Source organism: Marmota monax, unplaced genomic scaffold (genome assembly GCF_021218885.2).
Source record: "Marmota monax isolate L192 unplaced genomic scaffold, Marmota_monax_Labrador192_F-V1.1 WCK01_AAM20220418_F8-fsc01696, whole genome shotgun sequence".
Taxonomy (NCBI): domain Eukaryota; kingdom Metazoa; phylum Chordata; class Mammalia; order Rodentia; family Sciuridae; genus Marmota; species Marmota monax.
Genome location: NW_026693405.1, coordinates 22,528 through 45,003, shown reverse-complemented (window position 1 = coordinate 45,003; position 22,476 = coordinate 22,528). Strand labels below are relative to the sequence as shown.

The following is a 22,476-nucleotide window of genomic DNA, read 5'->3' as shown; positions in this document are numbered from 1 at the left end:
AATTTTATTTGGAGAAACAGACCATAACCCATTCCTTAGATAATTCCAACAGATTGAATTTTAAGGATTATGAGTTCTCAAACAGTGTAGACAACAGATCTTTCATAAGTTTGGTATGACTACATAATTGTTAAAAGACAGTCTCTTCAACAAAGGGTTCTGGGAAAATGGGATGTTTACATGTAAAATTGAAATTGTTCCCCTACCTTATACCATACACAAAAATCAACTAAAAATTGAAGAGTCAAATGCAGGACTTGAAAGTTCTAGAAAAAAACACAGGAGAAGCCTTTCTTAACATTAGTCTTGGCAACAATTTTTTGGATATGATACCACAATACAATAAAAAAATAAGAAGAACAGATAAGTGAGACCAAAACAAACTGAAAAGTATCTGCACAACCATGGAAATGATCAACAGAATGAGAAAACCACTCTATGTCTTAGAAACAACATAGCTAATAAGGGATTAATTTTCAAAGTGTTAAGGAATTACCAACTCAATATTTTAAAAAAGAATAACCTAATTAAAAATGGGCAAATATTTTCAAAGACATTTCTCCAAAGAAGACATGCAAATAGCCAACAGATACATTAAAATATAATTAGGGACATAATTATCTGGAAAATGCAAATCAAAACTACAAAGAGATACAACTTTACATCAGTTAGGATGAATATTATTAAAATACAAAGACAATAAGTGTTGATGAGATTGTGGATAAATCAAAATCCTTACACACTGTGATGCGGATGTAAAATGGTATAGAAGCTATGGAAAACAGTATAAAAACTCCTCAAAAATTAAAAATAGAACTACAATAAGATTCAATAATCTCACTACTTGATTTATATTCAAAGGAACCGAACCAGAGACACCTGAATTCCAATGTCATTGCAAAACTATTCACAGTACATAATCAAAATATAGAAGCAACACCACAATACATCAACAAATGAATAAAGCAAATACACACACACACACACACACAAACACATACACCACACAGTGGACTGATATTCAGTCTTAAAGAAGACGGAAATTCTGCATTTGTAAGAGTATGCATGAAATTGAAGGACATTATTCCAAGTGAAAATTGACCAGTCATAGAAGGACAAATATTGCATGATTCCTCTTATATGAAGTATTTAAAACACTCAAACTCATAAAAGTAGAAGCTAGAATGGTGGTTTCTAGGTGCTTGGGGGTGGGAGAAATGGAGTGCTATTATTCAAAAGGTATTATTACAACTATGCTAGTTGAATAATTTCTAGAGAAATCAGTGCTTATATTTAACAATATAGTATTGTACAATTCAAAGTTTGCTAAGAGAAAAGATTTTATTTTTAGTGTTTGTTTCACAATAACAGACACAGGAAAAGGAAACACGCATACAAAAAGATTGACAAGTCTTAAATATGTTTACTACTCTGATTATGATGATGGTACTTATATGTTTGCATATGTAAAAGCTCATCAAATTGTGCATATTAAATATGTACAGTTATTTTAATATCAACTGTACTAATAAAAAATTCAAATTATTAAACATGAAGAAGCACAGTTCAATGACATAATATTAGCAAAAACAAATCAGATATACACAAGAAGATATAGATAATGAAATAATCAGATTATAAGACAACGTTCTTACAAAGTTAAAAAAGAAATAAAATATTCCAAATATTTGAAAAACATCATGAATAAACAAGCATCACTATAACCATCACAAATTTAGAAAGAATCCAGCTGAATTTCTAAAAATTAAATAATGACTAACTCAGAAATCTAACAAACTAGAAATTCTAGCAAATTAAAAAATTAATAAAATATTTGTAAATTAGCTGACCAATATGAATAAGTTTTCCAGAAAGAGGAACAGATAAAGAGATGAGACCAAATAAGAAAGGGTAATATTTTCAATATACTAGATGAGGCATTATTTTTAAATTAGGTTTTCATAAAGGAGAGTAAAAGGAATGCAGAACAGGTAATATTTATGATAATGCCTTAAAAAATGATTAGAACTGCTGAAAGATACCAGTCTTAAATTTGGTAATTCTGATAAATACCAAATGAGATAATAAAAAGAAATAAAACTTGGATGATTCAAGGTAAAACTGCCAATAGTAACAGTTGAGAAAAAACATTAAATGCTACCAGATAAGAAAGACATAATCCACAAAATGACAATTAGGCTGACAGCAGATTTTCTAAGACATAAAAAACTGAAATAAATTTTGAACATAGCTTTTAGTACAGAAGCATGTTCCTAGCAAAGCTGTATTTTAGAAATAATAGTTAAATAGACATTTTCAGACAAGCAAAAGCGGAGGGAGTTTACAATGTATCTGAAGTAAAAGAATTTGCATACTTTACTAGATAATGAATGAAAATAACCAAATAAAGAAATTATTGGAAGAATGAAATGTGGGCAATAAACAAGTGTGTGAATATATTCAAGCAAATTCTGATTATAGATAATATTAAAATGTATGAAAGAATATGAAAATCACTAGACACAACTCAAAAATGGATAAAGGGAAATGGAAAAAAATCAGAGTTAAGGCTTTAGTATGGTTTTACAAATTTTGAGAGAAATGTAAATATATTGATCAAAGGTAGACATGGTTAAATATCTAGCCTCAAACATTGAATTAAAATGTATGCTTAAATCCCAATGATTACAACCAAAGTGATTGGCACAGGCTATATAATTTCCAAACCAACATAAGGGAAAGGTAGAATTAGAAAAATAATTTTTAAAAAGCCCCTTTGTGCAATAGGGGTTTGTAGAAATAAAAACCAAGAAGAAGTGATAAAAATTATCTGGAACTGTGATTATGAATGAAAATATTAATGACATTGATTTTTGTTCTTCTCTAGTTTTATGTCTTTTCTTTTTTGATCTTATGTCACTAATAATGCTCTACACTATAATATTGAATAAAGGTGCTCATGGAAAGTACCTTTTTATTCAACTGATTTTCAGGGAAATGTTGTTAATGTATAACATACTTGTATAATAAGCTTTTGTAGCTAGCCTTTAATGGATTAAAGAAGTTTCTTCTGTCAGGGTTTTTTAAAAATATTTTTTAGTTGTCAATGGACACAATACCTTTATTTTATTTATTTTTATGTGGTGCTGACAATTGAACCCAGTGTCTCACATGTCCCTGGCAAGCACTCTGCCACTGTGCCACAACCCCAGCCCTTTTGTCATTAGTTTTTAAAGTAAATGCATAAAGTTTTTCAGAGAATGTTTCATTTATTTCCTTTCATACATTTTGTGCAGGTTGTATTAAACCACATATAGTGAAAATATGTGAACTAGCTGCATATATCAAAATAAATCCACTTCAGGGAGGTAATTTTTCATGGAAAAGAATAATTTTCAGATTCATATTATGATCTCATCATAAAGGATATAAAATATACAAAGATAAACAATATATTTTTAGAGTTAATTTATGTCTTTGAAATGTGATGGAAAGCAAGAAAATGGTAAACATGAATCTAGAAGTGGTTGCACTACCTATCACAGAGACAGTTTCAACTATATTTGTAATATTCCCCTTCTTTTTTATAATATTATATATGTTTAATAAGAATGAAATGCTTTATTATTAATAACATGTTTTTAGAAACCATCCTCTAAACTACACTGTGAATAACAATAGTAATTTAAAATAAGGTGTGCTCTTTTTGCTTTACAACTGCTAGTATAATAATTCAAAATGTTTAATAGCTGAATTGTATATGAAGCTTAATGTATGCCATACTCTACTGAAATTTTTAAAAATATTCTCTCATTGAATAACATTTAATATTTTATTTCCCCTATGTAGGTAAAGAAATTCATAATTGAAGGGATTAACTAACTTATGCAGGTGTATCTGACTTAGACTCCATATCTATGTGATTAGCCCCTACTAACCCAATATGTACTAACCCATCATGGTTATGCACACACACACACATGCACACATACATATTATTATGTCTCTCTCATACATGCTTACTCACTTACATAGCATATTTCTATAAGCCAAACTGTTCTGTTATTTTAGTTAAATATTAACTGTTAAGCCACTTAACCAAAATGAAATATATATTAACAATTTTTTCTAGGACTTTAGCCAGAATGTGATTAAAAAAATGCTGTTAGCAGATGCTTACCTACTGATTTAATTAATAGAAAAACAGAAATTTGCAGGTTAAAAGCACTTTTATGAACAATTATTCTCAAAGAAGGTAATTTCAAGACAATAAAGAAAAAATACATTTGTACAAGTAATATGCTAACCTGTATTTGAGATTCAAAATTGAACAAATCACAAATTTTCTTTCAAGAATCCTAACCTTGGATCATATGTAATGTGATATTTAATCTCACTATTGCCTTAACTTTCTAAATACAATCTCAGAAATAATCAGAGTGCAAAATCTCATATACATAATGAATCTGTAGACTTCCTAATCATTAAATATTTACTCTAAGTGATATTTGAATGTATATTACAAAGATAATTAACCCCAGGAATATATCATAAAAAATGTCTTCCATATAACATATTAAAAATTTTTCTGCATAAATTAGCTTTGTTATCACAAATCATTCTCTATGTTAAAAAAATCACAAATATTCTTTAGTCAAAGTCTACAGCTAATCACTCATCTCTAATCTTAGCCATGGATTGAGAAGAGCAGTACTGTGCTGGTCTTTAGGTCTTTAATGTGAGATAGGTCTCTATTAGCCCACAGTACATTGGATTATGCCCATTAACTTGATCTTTTAATTTTTTACTACAATGTTTAACGCATTAACACACATTTACTGCATTTTTGCAACAGTTTTCTTATATTTCTTCCCTTACAAATAAAATTTGCTTGCTCTCTTATAGCTTATTCTATTCTATCGTTATGTATATTTAGAGCTGAAATACTTAGATCTTGCACAAATCTTTCAATAGTGCAGAAATAGATGAGAAATTAATAATCAGTAAATCATTTAGTGACTTTCTGAGTTGATTTTATCCCTTTTTTGAACAATTAATACTATAATTGAAATTCTGACTTCATATAATATAAATTAGATTTAGAAAACTCATCTCACAACCACAAAAATGTAAAATTAACATATATGGAAAATGAATAGGAACCAGAATAGTTTTAAATCTGTATATTTTGTCATTGTATTATAGATGAAATTTAGCCTCATTTTTATCATAGTTTATAGTAGTGTTTTATAATGATCACCGATTTTTAATTTGCTTAGGTGGTATTAGTATTCATGTGTCCCAATTTTTATTAATTTTACCTTTAGAACTTTAATGAGAAAAATACTAGTGAAATGTAAACTAGTACTTATAGTTTCTATGACAGTAATACCTTAAAATAATTTAAAACCAAAAATATGAAAATGCCTTTTATTTAAAACTGTTCATCATTTACATGAAGGAGATCCTTTGATGGCCAGAAAAATATAATGCTGATTTTCGGTATATTTATAGAATTGTGTAAAAAAATTCTTTTTAGAACTTACATTATCCCAAATGGATCATTTGTGCTCACAGGAGATCATTCCCTTTCTCCACCCCATGTAGAGCATCAGGCAACCATAATCTGCTATTTATCTTCAAAGGTTTGCCTTTCCTGGACATTGAAAATAAATGCAACAATATAATATGTAGTCTTTAGTGATTGTCTTTTTACACTAAAGATAATATGTTCCAGGTTTATTATTTGTACTTTAGGATACATAAGTATTTCATTTTTTTTTACTGGCAAATATAATTAATGAAACTAAAGGAATTAAATGACTATTCTTTATTTTGTTTATTCCTCAACTGGTTCAGATTTGGATTATTCCACTTGGGTTTGGTTATTTTAACCATCTTTAACATGCATAATATTCACCTGAAAAAATAATTCATAAATTCTATTGTGATGTTTTTATTTTCTACAAAGAAAGTAGCATGTAATGGTATTGTAAATTATATTGAATACAATTTTCTGGACTGGAGAATGGTTATCGATGCTAGATAAATCACCTATAATGACATTTATTCCTGGAATTTGGGGCCCACCCCTCAGAAGCTCTAATTTAATTTATATAACCTGGTATCAGAAATTTATAAAAGTATCCTACATGACTTGAATAGGCTACCAGATTTGACAACGCTTATTATATAATTATATTCTTTTACCTAGCTTTTGCTTTTACCAAATGGATAAAAATCTCTTCAGAAAGTTGCTTGAAGCACTGCTAGGCACTTTATATGTGGGGTTAGAAGTTAAGTACAGGTGAAGAAAACCCTGAGATCAAATCAGGGGCAGGGAAATATCAAGTTCTCAGCCTATTCATAGTGCCTTGTGTGGACTTCCTCTGAAGAAAGAAATGATCTATTTTGCTTATATAGATCAGGCTTAAAATAAAATAGTGGAGAACAAATGATAATATGAAACTATGTAATTCTACCAATTAATTTTTCCAGAGGAAAATAGAGATGTTTATAGAGAAAAATTCTTAGAATTTCTCCCTGACTCACAGAGAACAAACCTTTAAAATTTTGAATCTCCAACATTCTTGTCTTTCAGACATCAGTTTAAATGACTTCTCCTTAGGAAAGTTTAACCTTCCAATATGAAGAGATTGTCATATTATTCTATTTTAATAATCCTATAAAACCTATTTCTAACTGATTTTTTAAAAATTTAATTCATCTGGTTATTTGGTTCCTTGGTCTACTGAAATGTTGGCTTTAAGATTTAAGGGGTTCTGCCTTAATACTATTTTTTTATGTTGAATGAAAAGTATATGTTCAACAACCATAAAAATGATCAGTTCTGGGCTAAGGTGTATCTCTGTGATACAGCAATTACCTGACACATGCAAATCTCTGGGTTTGACTCCCAATATTTGGGGTGGAGGGAGTGAAAAATGATCAGTCCTCAAAACCTACGAGAGTGAATAAGATCATGTTTGTGTATTCCATGTATATCATATTATAGAGCAGGATGCATACTACTTAGAATATAATATCAGTTTTCTTGGAAATAAATTGTCTTTGGTAGTCAGCTAAACTTCATTCACTATAAATCACTGCTGATAGGGCTGTTATTAAACACTCATATTTACTGAAAAACCCTTTTTACCAGGAAAGACAAATATCTCTAGCATTCTATCCAATTACTTGGCATCTTTTTATGTCTTTCTCTTGTTTCTGATTGCTTAATGCACATTTAAATGCATTTATCTGATCAGTATCACTTGGAAAAGAAAGGAGAAAGTGAAAAGACAAGCCATCTTGAAAGTTATTTTGCAACTGAATCTCAAAGTTTTAGACATATAAATCTAATTTTATTGGAAAATATTTTTAAAAAACCAAATAAGAACATTTTGTATTAAGAAGTTAATGGGCAATAATAATGATCATGATAACAGTTTTTACTTATGTAGTGTCTAGTTTGCACTAACTCTTTGAAGCACTTTATATAGATAAATTCATTTTAATATTAATAACTGCCCTATGAGTTTAATACTACTGTCACCTTTATTTTAGAGATAAAGAAACTGAAACATGGAGAAGCACTAAAATTCTCACAATACTACATATTAATGATTGTTACTGGCAATCCTAATTCAGTATTTATTTTCCAGACCCCTCCGTGTGTTTTAATAGATTAAGAAAAAAGTGATGAAGCACCTTAATCCAATTGCACATACAAATAATGGATCTATGTCATGAGGTCCTGCCCAGGAGATGCTGAGTTACTTATTTTTTTGACCTAAAATTTTACTGTACTTTTGGAAATAAAAACATACATATTATCACAGTGAATATATTGCTTTAGATCCATTGACCTAAGATGTAGTAAAATCATTCTGAATTAATGTAATAGCCATACTTCATTAAAGGGTAAAAATAGTGATACTATATGTAAAACAACAATGGATAGAAAGTAATCTAGGTGGATTTCTGAGATAATTTATAATAGCCTTAAAGTTTTGCTAGCTCAGGTTGAAGATTAGAAAGGAAAAATAAAAAGCAAAATATAAATTCTACTAATTTGCATTATCCATGTAAGCTAAATGACTACATACAGATGGCAGCCACATCACTTTATGTGAATTTGAATAGCTTATTTGGGAAGAAGGAATTGGAAACATAATTAAAATAAAATGAGGGCCCATACATTCAGGCTTATGATAGAGTAATGGCCCTAAAAGACAATCTGAAAAGCATAGAACAAATAATTTTCACACAAGTGTATGTGTATAAATGCATATATACACACACATTCATTCTCCATCTATACATATATATGCATTATATGATATATTCAACATTCTAATAACTTAAACATTGAAAAATTAAACCAATGAGGTATAACAAATAATTGCAAAAATTCAAAATAGTAGCAAATGCTTGGTTTTAGCATTATGTTGGAGTGCATACATAGGCATTTATCCTATCACTACTAAGTCTTCTACGAGGTTATTGGAAAAAAAAAATTAAAGAGAAATAAAACCACAAAAATCAAAACAAAAGTGACATACCATTAAGAAGAAAGAAAATTCAACATTTATTTGGACGAGATGATGGTTTAGCTTGCTGGAGGAATTAGCCATTCAAAGTTTTGTGGAAGAGGAACAGGATATGGATTTGGTCAGGAATGATGACACTGAATAATGTGAGTGTGGCAGTTAGCAAGAGAATGGAAACAGGAAGAAGTTCAGGATACCTATACATATAGAAAATGAAAAGATCTACTGTTAGGGTAAAATTTGTTGGCTATTTTCATGTTCTAGATTGAGATGTGAGTGCACTATTTTAACTTTCAGAGAAAATCAATGAATTAGGTGCTAATTTTTATCTCCAAATGAGGAAAAACTTAAGAGTCTAAAAAACTTGCCCAAGATCCCCACATAATGAATGATTGAAGGGAAATTTGAACCTATATAGTCACATGAATGGTCTACGCTATGAGGCACCATAGCTAGACTTGCTGACTCTCCTTCCTAACCAATAAAAATAAGATACTCCCTTTCTGGAGAAATGAAAAAGATGAGATTCCAGGCACAATGGAAGGTAGAAGTATGCAAGTGATTGGGGAAAAAAAGGGTAATGTTTAAAATATTAGAAATAGTATAGCCTATCAACTCCTTGCCTGGTGAGAGGATGATGATACTTGGACTGGGAACGAGGAATTTGTGAGAGGTAAATCCCTTAGAAACAATTGCAAGGTAGAATTGACAGGGCTAGTGATGGTTGGGGATGTAAGCATTGAAAAAAGTAATGAAAATAGAATAACTTGGATTCTAATTCTAAAATAGGTGAGAGATGATGCCAATCACAATGTAAAATATTTGAGGGAAAGCATGTTTTCTGGGAATAGTTAGCATTTTGTTTTTTACAGAAGAGATTTGAAATACTTATTTGGTATTGAAATGGAAATTACACCTTGTCTTTTGAATTCCTAGAAAGGTAATGATTAGAGAGAGGAGTTTAAAATAAATAAAATTCATTAAAGATCACAATTTATTTCTGCAAAGAGAAGATACAGTGATGTTACAATAATAATACTTTCTATTGAAAGTATTATTTTTAGTATTATTTTTAGTATACCCTAAAAGTAATTGGTAAGTGGTTACTAAAACTATTAAACTGCCCAAACAAGTATTAAAATACTATGTCTGGTATTTCTTACAGGCGATTTCTCTAAATTCCTCCTAAGATCTTTTTTGGTTAATTATGTATTCCATCCTCACTTATTTAATTACCAAGAGTTACTTTTTGATTCCTAATTGTTTTTAGAGAAGTTTCTGGAGTTTCAACTGCTATTTACTGAGAGCTCTGGAGAAAATAAAAACAATAACAAAAACAAAGAATAAATAGATAAGGCTCTCTCAGAACTGGATGGACCTACTAAAGGATCACCACTGTGAATGAAGTAATTTATAAACATTCTAATTCTAGTACACTTTTAGAAAATGATAGCAACAAAGAATCCAATATAGCTTTCATAAAAAAGACAAAGTGAAAAAATAGATTTAGTAAAACATTATATTATTTAGTAGGACACAAAAATGATAGAATACTTCAAAATAGAAAACATCAAAAATTCTGACATTGTTTTTACTCCAGTGTTCTAAATCCAAATAAATATTTAACCCTTGAGAAAATACACTTGGTGTATCTTTATTATGCTTTTAATAAAGGATACCTAAAATATGTTCATCAACACAACATATGAAATTATATATATTAATGTGAATTGAGAGGATTGCAAAATAGTGCTCATAGCAGGAATATGTTATATCCAAAAGCTATAAGTAACCCAATTTTCCATAAGAAGAGTAATGAATAAACAATTTGCACAGAGGACTAAAAATATTGGATTACAAAATAAACATACAATGTAAAAGCATGTTTTTAAAGAAAAAAAGTCACATGTAGTCTGACTATATTTCTGTAAAGATTAGTAAATATGAAAATCAAAACTACTCTAAGATTTCATCTCACTCCAGTCAGAATGGCAGCTATTAAGAATACAAACAACAATAAGTGTTGGTCAGTATGTGGGGAAAAAAGCACTCTCATACATTGCTGGTGGGACTGCAAATTGGTGTAGCCAATATGGAAAGCAATATGGAGATTCCTCAGAAAACTTGGAATGGAACCAACATTTGACCCAGCTATCCCACTCCTCGGTTTATACCCAATAGATATTAACACTTATTTTTAGACAGACATATATGTGATAAACTATAACCAATACCAAAAAATAATTACCAACAAATTCTAATAGACTTGAAATAAAATGTGTTAATTAAAGCCAGATTTATCTAAGATATGGATATTGTACGTTGTATAATTAATCAGAATAATGTTCCCAAACACAAATGAAAGAAAAAGACTAGCATAAATAAGTGTGTCTACAAATGAATATGCATTCATTTTAAGCCAAAATAGAATAACCAATCAGAACTAAATTCTGATGATTTCATTCCTCTGCCAAAATGATGTATTTGTTCAATATGAGAGCATAAATTTTATAAATATTGAACTCTAACATGAAATAGATGGAGTTGCCTTGGTAACCTCTGTTTTTAGCAATCTTGACCTAAAATTTTTAAATATATATAAAATGTTAAATATATTTATATATTAAATATAAATAAAATTTTACATATATACAGTTCACATTTAATTACATTTGAGCACAAAATCTTTTTTTTAAATTTTCTTTTATAATTGTAGATGGACAGAATGCCTTTATTTTATTTACTTTTATGTGGTGCTAAGGATCAAACCCAGTGCCTCATGCATGCTAGGCAAGTGCTCTGCCACTGAGCTACAGCCCCAGCCCCACAAAACCCTCTTTTAAAAAGGAACATGTTGATGATTGTTTGTAGAATTTTACTTGTGTTTCAAACCTGAAGACTCATTTATGACTTTTTGTCACCCACATTATGTATGTGTAATATAATATATATATTATATATAATATATATATATATTTGATTACTTCATATAATTATATATATATATATATATATATATATATAATTATGAGTGTGAGAATGTGCATGTATGTGTGTGTGTATGTGTATTTAAAACATATGATATACCAGTAATGAAATGAATCTTCTTGAAAAGAAATCAGGAAAACAATTCCATTCACAATGGAATTAAATAAATAAATAAAATGAAATACCTAGGACTAAATTTACCCAAGGAGGTAAATCTATACAATGAAAACTATAGAATATTGAAGAAAGAACTTAAAGAAGACACAAAAAGATGGAAAGACCTTTCATGTTCATGAATAGGCAGAAATAATATTGTTAAAATGGCCAACATACTAAAAGAAATATACAGATTTAATGTAATCCCCATCAAAATACCCAATGGCATTCTTCACAGAAAAAGAAAAATAGTCCTAGAATTCATTTGGAAGAATTCAGAATAGTCAAAGCATTTCTAAGCCAAAAAAAAAATTACTAAAGGCATCACAATATCTAACTTCAAATTATACTACAGAGGTATGGTAAAAAAATTGCATGGTACTGGCATAAAAGCAGACATATAGATCAATGGTACAGAATAGAAGACTCAGAGACAAACCCATACAGATACAGTCATATGAACTTTGACGAAGGTGCCAAAAAAGAAACACTGAAGTAAGACAGACTTTTAAACAAATGCTGTCAATCAATGCAGTTAGAGAAGTACTTAAAAATACTCAGCGTTCTAGGATGGTAATGTGAAAATATACATTTATGAATATGATATGACATATGCACAAGTCTTTTAAAATTTAGAAAATTCAAAGAAATTTACAACCCCAATATATAAATGAATTACTGCTCATCGCCTACACACCAGGCTTGACTAAAATCAAGCAAAATCATTTGCATATTCTATTGAATGAAGAAGAGAAGTAACTGAAATCTAGAGAAACTCCAGCCTCCGATTCTAAATCCCAAACTCCCAGTCTTATCTACCCATATGTATGAGAATCTGAAAATTATTGGTTAATTAAATCACACATTTTTCTCCCTTCAAAATGTGAGTGAAGGAATCAGGAACACCAATATCTGACCTTTATACTCCTCTGGGCCCTCCTTTTTCCATTGTTACATTCCACCATTTGGAAAAGAGTCTTTCTTCCCCCTAGAGTCTGTCAAGGTCTATCCCCTTGTGCTACTTTATCTTGCTTCCTAAAATGGTATTCAGTATCTCTTCCATAGATGAAATGACTGTGACTTCTGGGTGAGAGTGATGGTGTGAAATGGACTTTATTATTTGTTCAAGGTTTTTACTCACTGTGAGAAACTTTAGAGCAATTAGTACACTTACATTCAAAAGGGACATAGTACTGCCTTTATTTAGCATAATAATGACAAAGCTAAAAGAATAAAGAAAGGAAACAGGTTAGAGTCTACTGTTCCTTTCCCCTGTTTTTCTCCAAAATGAGTAATCAATCCTTGATTGCTAAGGCAATGGTCTATAGTTCTATTACAAAAGTTACCGTGGTAACTACTACTCCAAAACAATTGAGCTGTTATCTGAAAAACCTTCTTCCCATAAATGTGGAGGAGGTTAAAACTTGGAGTTTTATTAGAATATTATTCTATATTTCTGAGTTTGACTTTGAAAATAGGAAGATATAGATATAGTGGGTTTAAGGTCCTTGTGATTAGCATCTTGATGGCCACCTTAAGTGACAACCTCCATTTTAAGGAAAAAGTTTCACTTTCCCACCCAACAGAGTTTCTGAGAAAGCCACTCCACTCATTCATATCAACCCAATCCTTAAAGCATAAGGACTTGCCCAGCTCTGATTCCTGAGCCTCCCTCATAAAAGTCCCAGAACTCAGCCTGTTTTGCCTCTCTCTCCTATAGAGAGATGGCCTTTATTTGTCAGCTCTGACAAATAAACTCTCCTGTGTATCTCTACTCTCCTGTGTATCTCTTTCATTTCTCTCTTATCCATCTCTCATTCCTTGCTTTTCCTTCAGTGGGTACATTCAATAACAAATAGTTCTACTTTAATATTAATCCACATTATTAAAGAAAATTTCTATAATATATTTTAGTAAATAATTTCTACAATATATTTTATTCTATAATATATTTCTCTCTTACCCATCTCTCGTTCCTTGATTTTCCTTCAGTGGGTACATTCAATAACAAATAGTTCTACTTTAATATTAATCCACATTATTAAAGAAAATTTCTATAATATATTTTACTGTACTATAAAATAGATTAATAAAAAATTATTTATTCTTGTATTTTCTCAGTTCTTAAGTGCTGACAGCTTGGTGAAGAGAAACTCCTTCCTTGTATAATCCATACCATTTTTTTGCTGTGAGATAAGCAAAATAAAAAAGAACACCTTTAAGTCAGGAAGGTAGTTCTTATCATAGAGACAAGTCTTCAGCTAATCTCAGGACAACTTCTGTTTTGATTCTGTGACTTTAGAAATATTGAAGACAAGTCTGATTTTCCTTCTAACTAAAAATGACACTCTCCGCTATAGCAGCGTGCACCTGGCTTTGCAAAGTCTTCTCAGCTTTGTCCATGTTTATCTCCTCTCTGTTGATTATATAGAACCAGATTCTTGGTGCTAGAAGAAAAAAGAAAGAATAAGATGTGAGAATCATGAAGTTCCATTACAGAATATGAAGGACATCTAGAAAGAAATCCATGTGCAAAGTTGTCAGAAGAGTCCAAGCAGAACCTTTGCTACCCTTCCCCATAGACACTAGACACCTTCATTTCCAGTTTCTGGTACAGAGAACATAAATGTTTTCCTAGGGGGAAAAATAAAAAAAATAAACACATTCAAGTCATTACAGTCCCTTTGAGTGGGTGAAACTCCTGTACAGTCTTCTTCCAGGCATGAAAATCACAATAAGGCCATGAATTTCAATCACAACCATGACAGGCCTGCATATCAACCCTTTCTCATGGATAAAGACTTCTTTTCCTTGTCCTGTGCTTTTCAGAAGGAAGCCAGGCCAAGGAACAAATGGTGAGATTGATCTAAGAATGTTGGGCCCAGTATCTTCTGTTTTTCAGAACTGGGAGACAGGCCTTTGCTCATGTCTCCTCAGAAGTCATTAGTGGGACCCATTCTACTTCCTTTGTCTTTAACCCAGTGTTCATGCATAATTATGTGGTGCTGAGGATCAAACCTAATGTCTCACACATGAAAACAAACTCTCTACCAACTGAGCTACAACACCAGCCCCATGCATAATTTCTTTAGAAAGAAATCCTTCACCATAGGAGGTATTTCTCATGAGACTTCTCTGCTATTGTTCCCACCATTTCTTAAAACCCCAAATTTCCAATTTGGGGCATATTTACTTACCCCTGGGAACCTCGCCTCTTCTTCTAAGTCCAGTCCATAGCAGTTTCTATTTCAAATGAATTTCTTCCAGTGATAAAGATGATATACTGGTATTCATTGCTCTTTAGTTTGCCTGAGGACATTTTTGCTTTATAGCTTGATGTGGTCTACAAACTTGTTTTTTCTTCTGGGGAATATTATCTAAAGGGCTTCTCTAATCCTACTTGTGGTACAAGTGCTACTGTCCATATTGGTGCTGGTGGCCCTGGTGGTGGTGATCATGGTGCTGGGATGATGATAATAGTAGTCCTGTAGATGGTGGTGCTGTTGAAGGTGGAGCTGTTGACAGTGGTGTTAGCAGTACTGGTGCTATTATTTATGGTATTGATGGTTGTGGTGGTTATGGGCTAGTGATGGTGGTGCTAGCCATGTTGGTGATAATAGTGGTGATGCTGCTGCTAATGTGCTACTGGTGGTGCTGTCAATGGTGGTGATGACTATTGTGCTGGTGATAACATTGTTGATGTCAGTGATGGCTGAGGTGATGGTGCTGTTAACAATGATTATGATGTTGGTAATGGTACTGTTGATGGTAGTGCTATTGGTGGTGATGGTAGAGATGGCACTGCTATTGATGGTGCTGTTAACAGTGGCAATGGTTGTGATGGTCATGGTATGGTGGTGATGGTGCTGCAGATAGTACTGTTGATGGTGGTGCTGGTAGTGCCGGTGAAGGTGGTAATTGTAGTGGTGCTGTTGATGGTGGTGCTAATTATGATTGTAGTGGTGATACTCTTGATAGTAGTGATGGCTGTGATGATAAGATAGTGATGATGGTGCTTGTTGCTGCTGCTGTTGATGGTGATGTTATTGACAGTGGCAATGGTTGTAGTAGTCATAGTGGTGGCCATTGTTGTTGTATTGTTGATGGTAGTAATAATGGTGGTGCTGGGGCTTTTGATGGTGGTGATAGTTGTGCTGGTGGTCATGATGCTATCAATGGTTATTGTGAAAGAAGTCTCTTATGTGCCTAATTATGTTGTGACATTGGATACTTATGCCTTTTGTCCAGCTCTTTTTGACTTTGTTTTCCTCCTCTTCGTATACTTCTTTTTTTCTATTTCTGTTCTTACTTCTAAGCAAGTTAAGGGCTACATGAAAAGAATGGCAGCTAAATCCCTCTTTAATACCATTCTTCACATGGTCCTGTAGAATCTCCAAGGAGGGGAAAACTCGGCAGCAGGCCATGCACCTGTAGCCACTGTCATGGGCCACAAGCCATTCTGGTGTTTTAGCTCTGGAACTTGTCTCCAGAGGTGGAAGATCTATCGGTCTGTCATTATCTTCTGATGCCTCTTGGACTACATCATCAAAGCTGAGATCACTCTCAGTTAGGAGTTCTTCTGTGGATACGTCAGAGAGATTTTCTTCTGTATGGATTGTCTCAGGAAATGCAATGGTTTTCATTTTTGTCTTTTTGCATGGAGGCTGACTTTCGTCTTCTGTATCCTCTAAGACAGCCACCCCCCTCTTCATTCTAACATGCATATAGTACACTTTCATTATTCTTTCCCTTTTCCTCTTCTTTGAGCATGTACAGGGATTATTGGCCAAGTAAACTGGTAATTCGTTATATGCCAATGACGAAGAATATTCTGATTCTTCCAACTTGCTTTCTACAGACGTACTATGTGATTCAGGATAGGAAACATATGAAGATGATTCACTGGTTTCTAGAAAAAAAATCCAAATAAAAGAAAATAACATTACTATAAGAATGTTCTTGTATGTAGGCATGCGAAATGGGGGGTACATATATCAGTGATGCTTCAGAATTCTTTGTGTGTTATATGTCAACCCAAGTTTGTACATGTTACACCTGTGTGGAAAATGAGATTTTTGTAATAACATGTTGAATTATATTCTGGTAAATATCTGGTGATTATTTTTGATGTTGTCAAAAGGGGGTGGTGATGATTGTGTGTGTGTGTGTGTGTGTGTGTGCGCGTGCGTGTGCATGCTAAATGACAGTACAGAGTGTACATGGTCAGGTATGGGTTTTTGAATGGCTGAAAGCATATCTATCATTGGATATTTGTGTGAGAAAATTGGTATAAGAAAGTGCTTTATTTTCAAGACATATGAGTTTTCTTAACTTTCCTAGATATTGGTCTAGCATTGCAGAGTTAAAACAGGTTGTCTGGAAATATATGAAACATTTAATAAATTAAAATGTAAATCAATGAAATGAGAATGGTTGTATGGAAAAATGAGGGTGAAAGGAAGTATATAGGCAATGTTAATGGAGAATAGAAAAAAATGGGTAGAGAAAAAAAAGAGTATTGTATGCGAAAATAAGTAAAGGAAGAGGAGATGGGGCCAGCTTAGTATGAATATTTATAACATATGAGTATGTTTTAGTTGTGGCATCTGAGGGGGAAGTTTCTGATTAAATTACCATACACATCTCAGCACTATCCCATCTCACCCACTGCTACCCCAGTGTTCACATGCAGCATTGTGCTGAGGTTCTGATTCAGTCCTATTCTTGAAGGCACATTCCCCATTCGACCCTCCTCACAAGGCTTGGTGTTAGGTCCTTTGGAATGAATCCTTCTTTTGTATTTCGAAAGTAGTGAAGTGAGCAGTGTTGGACAAGCAACTGGGGTCCCTCTCTGATCTCAGATAACCTGGAATCTGTCTTACCCTGATTATCATTAGGGGTCAGTGTGCTGTCAAAGGAGATGGAGGTCAAATAATCTGAGGAAGATGAATTATCTCCTGCTGCCTGATCCCTGACTGGTTCCAGCATATATGACTTAGGAACAATTTCTTGAAACTTCTGCAATCCTGGAAAACAAAATAACAAGAAACATTAAGACACGCCACAATCTAGGCTCTGTTTCATTCAGAAACAGATATGCTCAGTGAACAAGATATTTCAGGCATTGTTAACTGTCCATAAAACTAATTCTCACAATCAGTAAGATGGTTTTCCCATTGAAATTTCCAAAACAAAAACAAACAATAGTTATTGACATTATGTGTGGTAGATATCATTGAAATTGGATATCCTGGATGTGATATTTTTGGAAATTAAAAAAAAATTAGTTGTAGATGGACACAATAACTTTATTTATTTTTATGTGGTGCTAAGGATTGAATATGTAATGCCTCATGCATACTAGGCAATTGCTCTACAACTGAGCTACAACTGCAACCCAATATTTTTGGAAATTTATACAGATTTTTGAAAACTAAACCATACATAAAATATGACATATACTCACTAGAAGTTATTATCATTATTATTATTATCTAAATTTCTCATTAGAAATTGTTCATTTATAGGACATGGAGTATGAATTTTAAAAACAACTATAATGACCTAGTTCATTTTTTCTATCTATCTATCTATCACCTACCTATCATCTATCTAAATATATATGTTCAGGGATACCAAGAGTTCAGGCCTCTGGCCCTGGAAGTCTCAAGAATCAGAAATTCTGATGAGCTGCCAGATGACTCCCTTTTCTCTTGGGTTACTGTATCAAAGCTGAACTCACTATAAGGAGTTCTTTTGTAGACATACAGGAGGGGTTATTCCTATTGGGATCTTCTTAAGAGAGGCAATTGTTTGCATTCTTGTCTTTTGGTGGGACAGTCTTTCCTCCTACTTTTGTATCCTATAGGCAGCCATTCTCCTTTTCTTTCAAATATACATGAACTAAATTTTCATGACTCTCCTTCTTCATATGCACTGAGGGTACGCATACCCAGATGCATTTGAAATTTGGCATGTGGAAAGGGGGATAAAGTCTCCAAGTCTTCCAAGTTCTTTACTAGAGCATCTCAGAGGGTAAAGTACATGGCACACTTTGATGATATTTATTGATTTCTAGGAAAAAAAATTGAATAGAATGAGATGACCTGTGTGTGGTCTGTGAAATGGGATTGTGTGTTTATGTGATTTTTGCAGAATTCTCTTTGTGGTATTTTTGTTATCTGGGACATTTTCTTGGTACACTGATATGGAAAATGAGATGGTGGTAGGTTTTTTGGAATCATGTCTGTTCTGGTATATAGCTGGTTAAGGTTATGGTGCTGGTGAAATGGGGATGTTGATGAGGGTATGTGGGTATGTACATGTTTTTGTGTGTTTTATGATTTGCAATACATAGTACATACGAACAGATGCAGGTCTATGAAGGGCTGAAAGCATGGTCATCAATGTACATTTCAAAGAGAAAATGTGCATATAAAAGGCCTTTTTTTTCTTGGGACATGAATTTTCCAGATTTTGATCTAGCATTACAGATATGAAACAAGTTATCTGTTTGAGGGGATGTGAGGTATTTATGCAATTAATGTTTAAACCAGTGAATCTCAGAATGATTATATGTGAGATTGAGGGTATACAGGAGTACTTATGTAATACTATCGGAGAATGTGAAAGATGGATAGAGAAAGAAGAAATTGCATGAGAGAACAAGCAAAATGAAGAAGAAATGAAGCCATGCTTAGTTAAAAGGAATAAATCATGTGAATTGTGCAATCTGAAAAGGAAGGTATGATGAAATTCCCATCCACGTCTTGTACTGTTTGCTCTCACCTAAAGCTGCCCCAGGGTTTACATGCAGTTTTGTGCTGAGGAACTTTGTCGTATTTTGAAGGCACATTTCTTATTTGCTCCTCTAAAGAGGTCTCAATGTTGAAGAGGCCTCCCTCTGCCCCTAATCCCTTTCCTATATTCAGAAGGATAGTGAAGTGAGGAAGAGTTGAACTAGTCTGAGTTCAGATCCCACATTTGCATCTGCCTTACCAAGCTCATCTGTAGGAATGTGTTTGCTGAGAGACGAGAGACAGGTGAAATATTCTGAGAAAGATGAATTCTCTCCTGTTGTCTGAATCTTGGTGATGCTACATGGTGCAGGAGCAATTTCTTGACACTTCTTGAATTCTGGAAAATAATTACAACAACGAATATTGAAATATGGGATAATCTTGGTTCTGTGTCATCCATAAACAGATATATTCAGTGAATATTTTGTTTCAGTCTTTGTTATCACTACTGAAACTTCCTCTCAAATGAATTAAGGTGACTTTCCCATTGAAAATTCCAAAATGAAAGCAAACAACATTTATAAAATTTTTACATGGGGTAGGTGTCACTGTGGTAGAATATTTTTAATGTGATATTTTAGGAAATGTATACATATTATCAGAAACTGAACCATAGCCAAAATATTATATGCAATCACTAAAGATTGGGTATTATTATTAGCTGAATTTCTCCAAAGAAAATTGTACAAATAATGGTTATGAAGGAAAAGTTGTATAAAGAACCATTCATCTTGACATTTTTTATATCTAACTATATAGATATTTATAAATATGTATTAAGTATATGAGTATGCATGTTCATCCCAGGTCAGTAGCTTTCATGAGTTCTCACCCTAGAACTCTCATAGAGAGGAAGAAGTTGTCTGACTTCTTCATTTCTGCCAGGGTGCTGTGAACCATTCTGAACTCACTGTTCATTAGGAGATCTTTTGTAGGTACATGAGAGAGGTTTACCTCTGTAGGGATCTTGTCAGGAAAGATGATTGTTCCTATTTTTGCATACTTTGGAGGAATTTCCACCTTCTTCTGTTCCCCATAATTCAGAAACTCCCCCTTCAATTTTAACACACATATGCTAAGCTTTCACTATTCTTTCATTCTTCATATGCACTGAGATTTTACAGAACTCCTTGGCCCAAAAGCAGTGAAAATTTTGCATGTGAAAAGGGGGAGGAATTCTCCATTTCCTCTCAATAGTGTTCTAGATGCATCTTAGGGGAAAGAAGCCATGTAACAGAATGATGTAATTTGTCAGTTTCTTGGAAAGCAAATTTCAATATAATGAGACAAAATGACCTGTGTATAAGCATAAAAAAATGGGTGCATGTATCTGGAATGTTTTAGAATTCTGTCATGTCTTTCATCTGAGGTGTGTACATGGTACATGAGAGGGTGGAAGGTTTATGCAATTGTATGTATATTTTGTTACATTTCAGGTAAATACGTTTGGAGATAGTGATGAGTGTATGTTTGTGTGTCTATATGTATGGATGTATGATTGTGAATGTGTGTGATTATGTATGTGTGTGTGTGTGCATGTTTGCATTCTTCTTTATGAGAATACATAGTATACATACTTAGGAGGTGGTTTAAGAAGAACAGAAATCACCATCATCCATAGACATTTGGGTGAGAAAAATCTATGTATGAAAATGCTTCTTTTTCATGAAATACACATTTTCTAATTCTTGGTTTACCATTACAAAATTAACATAAGTTATCTGTGTGGAGGGATTTGAAGCATTTATGGGATTAATCTAGAAAAAAGTGAATCTAGGAATGGTTGTTTGTAGGAAGAAAGGAGCAAGGGTTTACATAATTAATGGTACTAAAGGAAAGAGGGATGGGGAAAGAGGGAAAACTGAACTACAGAAAAAATGCAAGGAAGGAGAAGTGTGGCCATACATAGTTTGAAGTGTAACATTAGTGTGTGAGCTGAGCTGTAGTTTTGCCATCTGAGGGGGGAGATTTTTGTATCTGTCTTACCACACTCCTCAGGAGGAATGAGTTTGCTGGAAGTGGAGAGACAGGTGAAATATTTTGAATCACATGAATTCTCTTCTGCTGCCTGAGTTCTGGTTGCTTCCAGTATAAATGGTTCAGTAGCAATGCCTTTCCTTTTCTGGAAATCTGGAGGATGAAAAAAACAAGAAATACTGACTCATAGCATAATGCAGGTTCTGTGTTATTCAAAAATAAATACAATAAGTGGATATTTTTTCAGGTGTTGTTACCACCATGAATGCTAATTATGATATGTTTACCATTCAAAATTTTGAAACAAATAGTATTTATTAATAGTGTGTGTGTTAAATGTCACTGTGATTGGAAATCTTGAATGTGATATTTTTTAAAAATTCACATAATATTGGAAACCAAACCTTATCACAAATATAGTAAGTAGTCATTAAGTTTATTAATTAACTATTTCTGTTATGTTATCAATATACATAAACATATATTATGTATATGTGTGTGTATGTATGCATATATATGTACAATATCTGAGTTCATATGTCCATGGCTGGCAGCTATTCGGGCTTTATCCCTGGAACTCTCCTCCAATGAGTGAGTTTTACTGGGCTTTCAACCTCCCTTCCTCTTAGACCAAATTGTCCAAGCTGAATGCACTGTCAATTTGGGGATGTTTACAAAAGTAAACACATGTGAGAGGTTTACCTCTTCAGGTGTCTTCACATGAAAGTTGATTGTTTATATTCATGCCTTTTGTACTCTTGCCTTCTCTAATCCATGACACAGAAACCTTATTTTCATTTGAATATTCATATACTACACCTTTATGACTCTTTCTTTGTTCATATGCACTGAGGATGTACAGGGCGCCTTGGCCAATAACATTGAAAACCAGAAATGTGGAAAGGTAGAGGAAATCTCCATTTGCTCCAACTATTGAAAAAGGTTATCTCAGGGGATAGAAGACATGTAAAACATTGATATACTTTATAAATATCTGGGAAGAA

At 32.7% G+C, this 22,476-nt stretch overlaps 1 protein-coding gene across 6 annotated transcripts in view; it reads right to left on the bottom strand.

Annotated features, from left to right (window-relative positions):
- Positions 1-290: 290 nt before the first annotated feature.
- LOC124101204 (uncharacterized) overlaps positions 291-22,476 on the bottom strand; it is a 41,295-nt gene continuing 19,109 nt past the window's right edge. For 4 of the 6 annotated variants that reach the window (XM_046457029.2, XM_046457032.2, XM_046457034.2 and 1 more), the window contains 6 exons: positions 21,482-21,625; positions 19,695-19,832; positions 17,579-17,722; positions 14,894-16,605; positions 13,660-14,143; positions 291-8,749 (listed from right to left, as the gene is read on the bottom strand). In XM_046457029.2, coding sequence (XP_046312985.1) covers positions 15,869-16,605; positions 17,579-17,722; positions 19,695-19,832; positions 21,482-21,625 — 1,163 coding nt within the window. In that variant the 3' untranslated portion in view covers positions 291-8,749; positions 13,660-14,143; positions 14,894-15,868. The remainder of the gene's footprint in view (positions 8,750-13,659; positions 14,144-14,893; positions 16,606-17,578; positions 17,723-19,694; positions 19,833-21,481; positions 21,626-22,476) is intronic. The other 2 variants (XM_058583349.1, XM_046457031.2) reach the window with 2 other exon arrangements.